The 9,425-nt window shown below is 39.3% G+C and overlaps 1 protein-coding gene across 1 annotated transcript; it reads right to left on the bottom strand.

The window, feature by feature from the left end:
• Window positions 1-6,012: 6,012 nt before the first annotated feature.
• On the bottom strand, window positions 6,013-6,889 carry LOC131093165 (UPF0500 protein C1orf216 homolog). Its single transcript, XM_058040258.1, has one exon. It carries the CDS (start codon window positions 6,887-6,889, stop codon window positions 6,083-6,085), a length of 807 nt encoding a protein of 268 aa, XP_057896241.1. The 3' UTR covers window positions 6,013-6,082.
• Between the last annotated feature and the right edge of the window lie 2,536 nt (window positions 6,890-9,425).

Here is a 9,425-nt window from a genome sequence, read left to right as displayed (position 1 = left end):
AGCCTCTACTACACTTGGTGATTCATTTAAACAAGCTTTGTTTCAGTAAAGCAAAATTTGTACCAGTCTACATCCCAATTATCCCAGACAAATCTGCCATGATTTGTAATTACATTATTATTTTAAATTAATCCATCCATGAATTACAGTTGTCTTTTGTTTATTCACTTGTTTAGTCTGGTCTAAAAAAATGAGCAAAGCTTTCAACCATTTATAATAAAGGCAAAATGACCAAAAAGACCTACTTTTTTTTTATAGTTTGCATTAATGAGTCCATCCCAAAATATATATGCAATAATAGAGGAAATTAAGTTATAAATGTAGGGATGTGCTCCAAGACACCATGAAAATCTGCATGCAAATGCATAATAATCACAAATCTACATTATTACAATATTAAAAAATACCTACAATTAAATTATCATGTGGAAATAATCATAATGTTATTGGAAACTCAATTATTGCGGCAACCCTTGTCGGGGAATTAGCAGGCTATGGCAAAGGCAAGTCAGACCTGAATTCATCAAATATATATTATCACAATATTACATGTTCACTTCGATTCCATGCAAAGACAAACATCCTCACTCACTAGTATCTGCTCAATGCATTTGTATTATTCATGAACAACTCTGTGATCTATTATACATACAAAACTGATTGTACGCTGCTTGCCTGAGGCTACAATGCAGAGACACAGAATTAATTTTATTATATACACATGCATGATAATTGTGTAGAATTCGGTCAAATATCAAACTCTGCTCCTGTGCTCCATTATTTTACTTTCCAAAAAGAGGTCTAAGGTCAGCAGCAATTTCTCTTTGGTGACAGTGAAACTCTTTGTCATTTAGAGTAGAAAGTTCCTGGGTACTAACGAGCCTGGTGCTGTGATGAATGGTCACACATTCCCTTTCCTTTCCAACCCCCACCCATCAAAGGGAAAATGTAACTTTTATTGAGATTCTCAAGAATTTCTTGCTTCTCATGCACACAGAAGTCACTTTGGGCAGCAGACTTAGAGACTACATTTGCCAAAGAGGGAGGCAACTTTTTCATTTGCTTTGTAGACTTGGCTAAAATTGTGTGAGAAGATGATCAATACAATTAGGGGAACTTATTTGCAGCTGTAAGAACCTCTGTTATTTTCAAGACATTTAAGTAAAACCTCTAAAAATGTCTTCACAGAACCCTCTCCTCTGTTTCAAGTTTTCACTAAATTAAAAAGAAACAAAACAAAACAAAACCAACTAACTCCCTTTTCTTTAATAGTACAAGGGACTTATGGGAAGGCCTCCAAATATAGAAAAGCCAGAGAGACAAAGATTAGTGCCATACAAGACATTGTAGCTGTTTGAAGATGCCAAGAGGCAGAAATGCATCAAAATTAAGAAGGAACATGAACAAGGCATACCTCAAAGTCCTGGCACACATTAAAATGACATTTAAAATCAGCAGGACACTCAACTTCAATATATTACAATTTAGGGGGCAGCCAGGTTTAGGGGACTAAGTTGTATGTATAAACTTTGGCAGCAATATCTATTGTCACTCGAATTCAGAGATGGGAAACAATTTGCGCATTGCACAAACAGCCATTAGCATAAACCTAGCCGAATGATCCAAAAGAGCTTTTCCAGAGTGAGAAGAAGTAAAAGGTATCCTTAACTGAAAAAAGAAACCGTCCAGTGTGAGATTCTGCATGCTGAATTAAAAATCAAACCCTGAAACTTCTCCTGTAATTCCACTCCTCCATCCACCATCCAGGGTTTTGGCCATCATCCCTGAATCCCTGAGTTTTAAAAGTGAGGAACTCTTGCACTTTGCTGAGTGCGTTTGGAGCGCAGTCCCACTCAAGCATATCCCAAACCCATCTTTGCATTACTGCTTTCAACAGTCACAAGCACAAGGGCCTCTCCAATGCGTTTATATTCTAGATTCATAACATTTGAAGAAATAAAGTGTGACAAGGATTCTAAAGGGTCTTTCCTAGTCCACTCATCATCCAGGAAAGATTTAAACAATCTCATCTTTAAATCTATGTTTTGTATGCTTATGTCATGACAAGAGTCCATAATTTTCACAGTTCCAAGAACAATCCAAGGTGATCTGCATTTACATGGCTCATAAGTTTACCACAACTCTACTAATTTACTATAAATCCATAAAATTGTCACTGTCCTAATTAAAAAATATGATTGACACATAGGAAAATCTCAGGAAGGAGGAACAGAAGAAATTCCTCACAGAGCTACATCACAAAAGGTAATAAGTGAACATGTTAAGGTGGGCTGTTTATCTTGACTGACTCGTGTCATACAACAGAAATAGCAAAACCACAGTTCTGACCAGTCTCTAGGACAGCAGTTCAGCTGACTGAAATGCTGGGGATGCAAAAGAGAAGGACTTCTGTAGAAGAACATCTCAGTAATGCATTTTGTCACTCAAGTGTATTGTAACTCCATTCTGTTCTTGAATATTTCTGGCTTTAGGTTGGCAGAAGCTACAACATTTTTAGTATTAGCAACTGTTACGAGAGGGCTGACACCTTTTAAATATTCCTCTCTTTCACAGTAAACCCATGATTATTTTCTGCCATTTCAGAAACAGGTGAGCAGGACCTTACAGCTCAGGCAGCATAATCTACCTTCAATCTTTGCTGTAAAAGTACACAAGTTGTTGGAGTGCATGGAATATTTCTCCCACAGATCATAAGTTTGGCAGGCTCTGGAAGTTCAGTAAAGATAATGGGGAGAAAGGTCCTATTGAAACTGCACATTTTGTCATCATTACCCCAGCTCCTGTGAGGACCGAGAGTTGAGTTCAGATAAAAATACAAATTTTAAGAAATGTCATTGGACCTCACCCAAAGCACCAATGCTCTTAGGAACATGAAGAGATCAAACTACATGAGAGGAAACACTTTTATTCAACCTGAGATTGTTGCTCAGTTTGATATGCCTGAAAACACCTCTGAGAGTTACCCATGGCATTCTGGAACTTTCTCACTGACCTTCAACTTCCAAAATACACTAAAACATACAAGGAAAACGCCCGTAGCTGCTAAGCCACATTTTCCAAGCTTCTAAAATAAACTAATTTAAAAAATCATATTGCCTTACACTGTTTTGTCCAACTCCACTTATTAGTAACCACTAGAAGCACTGGCTGAAAAGCAAATTCTTGCAAAGACTGAAGTTATTTCCTCAGTTAATATTTATTTTGCTTGTATCCATAGAAGTACCACATGGAAGGAGTGTGCACACACAGAATAACTCCTGGCTTCATTTTCCTGCCAGCTATCAGACAGCATTGCTCATGCACAAATCTTTCAGTATTTAATATTCATAAAGCAGAAGCATCTACTGATCCCAGTTAGGATCAAGAAATTTTATGAGATGTTGTACAAAACAAAGATTATCACTGTTCTGCCGCAAAGAATTTATAGTTGGACAGACTGACAGACTAACTATTTCTGCACTAGTTCTTATGTAAAATGCATTTCTTAATCTTATTCTAGTCACTCCTTAATGCAAATAGGACACTATAGGTATGCAAATATGACACTATAGGTAGCTCTGTGCAGTAATGTAGGGCACTCTTGCAGCAAATGCAGAACAGTGCTCTACTTCAGCAGCTACTGAGGCAAAACAGTTACTTTGTTTTAACGGCGTTTTTTTGTATTTTGGTGGAGTGGGGTGATATTTTCATTGATCTATTATATCTCAGTGGAAAGTTACATGATAGTGTTAGTCAACCTGAATGCACTTTAAAAGATAATTATTTTTTCAGTTCTTAAGAGAAGTTGGCTAGCATTAACAAAAATATTCATTTAGACTGTCTTCCTAAAGGGAACAATTTGACATTTGGTTTCAAAATGCAGCAATATTTTTGAGATGTGACCCTTCTCCCATATATTTTTGCCCAAAGGAGCTGATATCATAGTGATTTGCTTGTGTTTGGTTCATATAATACTTACTCTTAACAATGACAAAAAGGCTTTTCTAGTTCAAGAAGTATGGGGGGAAAGAAATTAAAAAATCTTCACGAGGGACTCTTGACCATGATCAACCCCTTGAATCCTTCTTTAGAGGCGCATGAAGAAAGAACAGGTTACCTTTGAGGCAAGTTTAGTATTTAAGCATTCTTTAGGAAACCTGCATTGCTGAGAGAGAACAGCTTTCCCAAGGCTGAGCAGAGAGCGAGATGGGATCAGAGCTCAGGAGTAATGTTTCCCAGTCACATGTGACCAGCAGCTCTCTTCTCTAGCCCACTAAAGGCCTCTGGCAACCTGAATTCCCCAAATGAGGCAGTAGAGGATGCTCCTTCAAATATCTCCTTGATGCCAAGGATGTTTCTATGGTAATTCTGCATTCAAAGTTACTGGTTCGTGTTGCATGAGAGGCTACACAAGGGCCCAAGGAAATGAATGAACCTATCTAAGGTTGTGCATACCCAGGGGGCTTCCATAATTTTTGGGTGCACAGAAATACAAAGACGGAATAATGACAATGTTGTGCTGCACTTCATTTGTTGAATTACTTCAATACCTTGCTCACAGATGTGTGCATGTGAATCTAATCAAACAAACTCCTTGTAGACAGCAGAGATTATTTTGAGAGATTATTCCTGCTTCTGCTACAGGAAAAGAAGCATCAGCCTTTCATAGCTTCTTGAATACAGGGAGGTGTGTGTACATGCATACACCAACAAGCACATACCCCTCCCTGTATATATATAAAAAATAATGCGAGAATAAAATTTTTCCTCTATATAGCACATTATTTTCATAAAGGATGATTAAAAGCAGACCTGTCTTTCTATGCAGAAAAAACCCCACACAAAACCTGTTTGATTGTTCATCTAGATAATCAATTATATTAAAAAAGGAAAAACAATAGAGGGAAAGGAAAGCTGGCATGATCAGAAATAAATATGTGGGAATAAAGATATTTCTGTATCCCTTGAAATCAGAGAATAGGAAATTTTTCTGTAGCTTTTCTTCTTGAATCATATTTTGCTTCCAATCCTAAAACAGCACATTCAACTATTCAATTTGCTGTACAATAATAGTGACTCGCATTTGCCTTTTAAATGCATACAAGAAAGTTGCATCTTTTTGTTTTTGTTTTCCCTGCGTGTTTGTTGCATACTGACATCAAATTCCCTGCAGGCATCCTAACCTTGCAATTGGAGAAACAGCGCTCCAGGGTTTTCCACATGTCTGATACACCTGGATAAAAAGTGCTAATTGTCACCAGCTTCCATTAAATGACAGCAGTAAGGCACAAAATATGCTTGATTTGCAGATGCTAGTGCCATTGGGAATTAGCAGCAGATTAATAATTGTGCAGACCTTGAACATTCCCCTGGCACTGCCAGCCTGGGTTTCCAGTGCAACGTCAGACTACAAGGCCCTTGTTTTTACATTACTTTCCTGAGGAAATCAGACTTAGGCTTTTGCACTCTTTCCCTGTGTGTGTGTTGGCTGTCCTACCTTTCCACAATAATTTCTGATCAATCTGAATTAATTTTAAAGGAAAGTAGAGTTTGCAAACATACAGTGTCCTTAGCAGTTTTGTGAAAAACAGGCAGCTAGGTAGATATAATCAAGCCTTAGCCTAAATGTTTCAAATATCCTGTTTTTTTAAATTCGGATATTCTTGTAGATAAATAAACCCTAATTCTGTTCAAATTTTGTTGGTTCTGAAAGTAGAAGGGAGATGTGCCATATTACATATCCAGCAGGCAGCAACTTTGCATCCTTTATGGGTCAGGTGACAAACTAGGTTCCCAGTTTGTGGTGACTTTTTTCTTTTTACAAACCTATCTGCCAAAAAAATCCTTTTCCACCTTGAGGCTTTGAATGGGAATCAGGAGCCAGCTTCTTGCACAGGTTCACCCTTGCTTCTTTTTCCTCCAAATAAATTCAAGGACCAAGGCTGTTCCTTCTCTCTTCTCTTCTTGATCTGCTGCTGCTGCTGTTTCCTCTCTGCTTGGCACACACAAAGACACCACCCTGATGGCATGCAAGGCGGCTCGGGTGGCATTGCAAAGCTCATTTCTGCAGGCAGCAGCATGATTACGGCGACGGTGAGGGCGAGGTTGGGCAAATGTGTTTCAACACTTCTTTCTTTGTATTTATCACCGTGCCATAGCATTCCTGCAGCCTGGCCTGCTGCTGCTCCAGCTGCCTGTGCAAACTCCTGATGGAGCGCAGCAGCAGGAGCCGTCGGTACATTGCTAGCTGGAGCCGGTACTTCTCCTTTTCCTCCTTCTTCTTCTTTTCTAAGGTCTCCATTACTGTTGTGGTCTTCATCCAAATCACACGGCCCAAACTGCAGGAGGCCATGCTGCTCTGGGTGCTGCTCCCTGCCTGCTGGGTGCCAGTCCCTGCCTGCTGGGTGTCAGTCCCTGCCTGCTGGGTGCCAGTCTGTGCCTGCAGGGCCTCACCGGGCACCGTCAGGTCCTGCAGCACCTCTGAGCTCAGTTTGCCATCACAGCAGGGGCTTTTGTCATACAAGGAGGCAAGGTGCACAGGCAGCAGGTTATCAACTGCTGCAAGGCATGAGGAGGCACCCAAGGATGCATCTACAGCTGCCAGAGGATGCTCAGCCAGCCCAGGGACTGTCGTCTGTGCCTGGCCACCACGAACCATCTCTGGGCCAGTTGGGGCTTTTAGCTGGGCCACTGCCCTGCTGGAGAGGACAGACAGTCTTTCTGGCTCTGCTGAGCTTCCCTGGTCTTCATCAAGGCTGTCTAGTGAAGGGCTGGCAGAGCAACCAGGGGATGCTGTTACAGCAACTTGAGTAGGAAACCTGTCTTCATCATCACTGCTGTTTTGGATCTCCTCTTCATCTCTTGATATTACAGCTGCTCTCTCAGCCATTTAATGCATTAGCTACAGAAACTTTCTGTGGACAAAGTGGAAGTAAAAGGATTTCATTTTAACATACACACACGGAGAAGCCCAGTGTAGAGTGACATTTGAAGAAAGAACCTCTTTTTATATTTAAGCAATGGACCCATTACTTTTCTAATAAAGCACAACCCTTGGGTCACTTCAGGCCATTTCTTGTGATTTGCATTAGATATTCTTCGAGACACAACATTAATCCAATAATAATTAAAATGATGTACTGTACTATTAACATTCTCAAATCTTTAAAGGCAAGTGATCTATCCCTGCAGCACTGACTGTGCTGACTAATTAAACAGAATACAGTTGTAAATGGGCATTGTAAGCACTTCTCCCATTTAAGAACACAGCCCTAACAAGTGTCGTTTGTAGAGATGGGCGAGTTATCGGGATTGATCAGCTTTAAAGAGAGGTGGACGTACCACAAACAGCAGGTTGCATTTAAATGCCCTCTCCAAGATTAATCTGTCTGCTACCAGTTTGTTTACAAGGTTGCCTTTCCCCCTCCTATTAATTCTAACAGTAAAGCTATATTAGCACCACACTAGCCAAAGAGAGGAAAAAGAAACCAAACACTTACCGAGGTTACGGGGGGAAGGAAAAGAGTTACAGTGCATTATATCTGTGTATCATATTTTCTTGGATGTGAGTCAGCACAATCTGGAACAGAAACATCACAGTGCTGGAGCAGGAGCAGCAGCAGCATTACGCTGTTCCACCCAGCAACAACACAGTCAGTCCCAATCACAGAGGAGTGCAGGGCTGCTTTCTTCCTCCTCAGTGGGCATTCCTTCCTGGCGTGCAGCTTTTATGTCATCTTTGAGCATCAAAATGAGTACCAGGATTGGATGGCACTTTTTTCCCACCTCAAAACCAAACACACCTGATTCACCCATTCTACAGGGGGCAATACCTATGGCCTTTCCCATCCTTGACAGTCAGCAAGGAGATAGCACAGCATCAGAAGAGCATGAGGTACTCTGGACTCCAAGTGTGCGTGTTTTCTTTCAGAAAAAAAAGCCAAGCTTAGATAAACTTCAGCTGCATGAACAAGCTAAACCTGAAAATAAAATAAGCATTCAGCAGCAACCAAATGCTAACCATGAAGACAGGCAGAAGCTGTAGATCGAAGTGGTTAATGTACACCCATGTTTAATGAGGCTGGCCTAATCTTTAAAGAGCAGCACTGCATCCAACTAAACCATCCCACAAAACAATAAACTTTATCTGTACTTCTGATGTTCAGAAAAGCTACCTTCAGCATTGTCACTTGTTGTAGTGCCAGGAACAAAATTCACAAATTATCTACCTGCATCTACTTCAATCAATTTACCATAGGGCTTCAGTTGCCCCAAGACTTTCTCTACTCCATTCTCTAATATAAATAGAAGAAAGAAGCAATCCAAAATGCTATCTAAAATCTTCCAGCAGCTGGAAAAGAATGAAAGTAGATCCTATCTTCACTTCTTTGTGTGCTGCAACAGAGATAATAATTTCTTATTTTTCATCTGTACTGACTAGCCTTCTTTCTGATGAATCTGCTAGGATATGCTTACAAACTTGAACATACAAAGCCTGGTTAATATTAATTCAGATTTATACCTTGAGATATAACTTGAATGCATTTTTTGGTGCAAGATATAATGTGCACTGAATTTCTAAAATAAACTAAACCTACTATCTTTATGTGCCAAATCATGCTGCAGTTTATATAAATAATGTAAGAAAGAGATTAATATCCACTGAGTTAATATACAGTGCAAGTTTATATTTTGGTGATTCCCATTTATCTGAATCACAAGCTACGGTAATTGAAGAATATGGGATTCAGATAACGGGGATTTTACTGTATTAACACATTGAAAAGGTTCATTTTAATACAGCATTACAGAGAGTCCTTTGGTTTCAGCTTCTCTCATCTCCAAAGCACTGAAGGAATATCTCCCACTACAAAGAGGACAGGGGATGGGTGCTAAGGAGTGTACCTGATCTCCAGCTATGTCAATACTTTTCTATAAGCTATAGCATTCTGTTCCTCACTTCTACCTCTGTAGCAATTTGCTGCAAATAAGTATTTTCTAATAGTTAAACAAGGCATGAAAAAACAGAGTTTTGGTTTCCAGGGTGTTTTTTGTCACTTTAGTCGTTTGTTTGTGGGTCCTGGTTTTTTGTTTGTTTGTTTGTTTGTTATTTCTCTGCTGCTTTATTCTTTTCAGCAAAATTTTAGTCAATATTCTTTAAAGAGATGGGCAGGGGACCAAAAACATCATTTTGCACACCAAATTAGTGTCACCAAAAATAATAATAAATGTTTTTTACTTGTGGATCTGAATGGAATAAACAGCATCTGATACAATCAACTAAACAATAAAATTCCAATCAAAACTCATTGAGATAGATGGCATTTCATAGAATATTATTACTTCAGCTATAAACTTTGAAAAATTCAATCTATTAGACTTTGAGAATCAGCAAAATAGAAATACTGTAAAAAATACATATTTTG

This window comes from Melospiza georgiana, chromosome 1, assembly GCF_028018845.1.
Source record: "Melospiza georgiana isolate bMelGeo1 chromosome 1, bMelGeo1.pri, whole genome shotgun sequence".
Taxonomy (NCBI): domain Eukaryota; kingdom Metazoa; phylum Chordata; class Aves; order Passeriformes; family Passerellidae; genus Melospiza; species Melospiza georgiana.
This window is presented reverse-complemented; position numbering and strand designations above follow the sequence as displayed.

Excerpts from the sequence above, each read along its gene's own strand:
- LOC131093165 (XM_058040258.1), bottom strand. The coding sequence starts at position 6,889 with ATGGCTGAGAGAGCAGCTGTAATATCAAGAGATGAAGAGGAGATCCAA.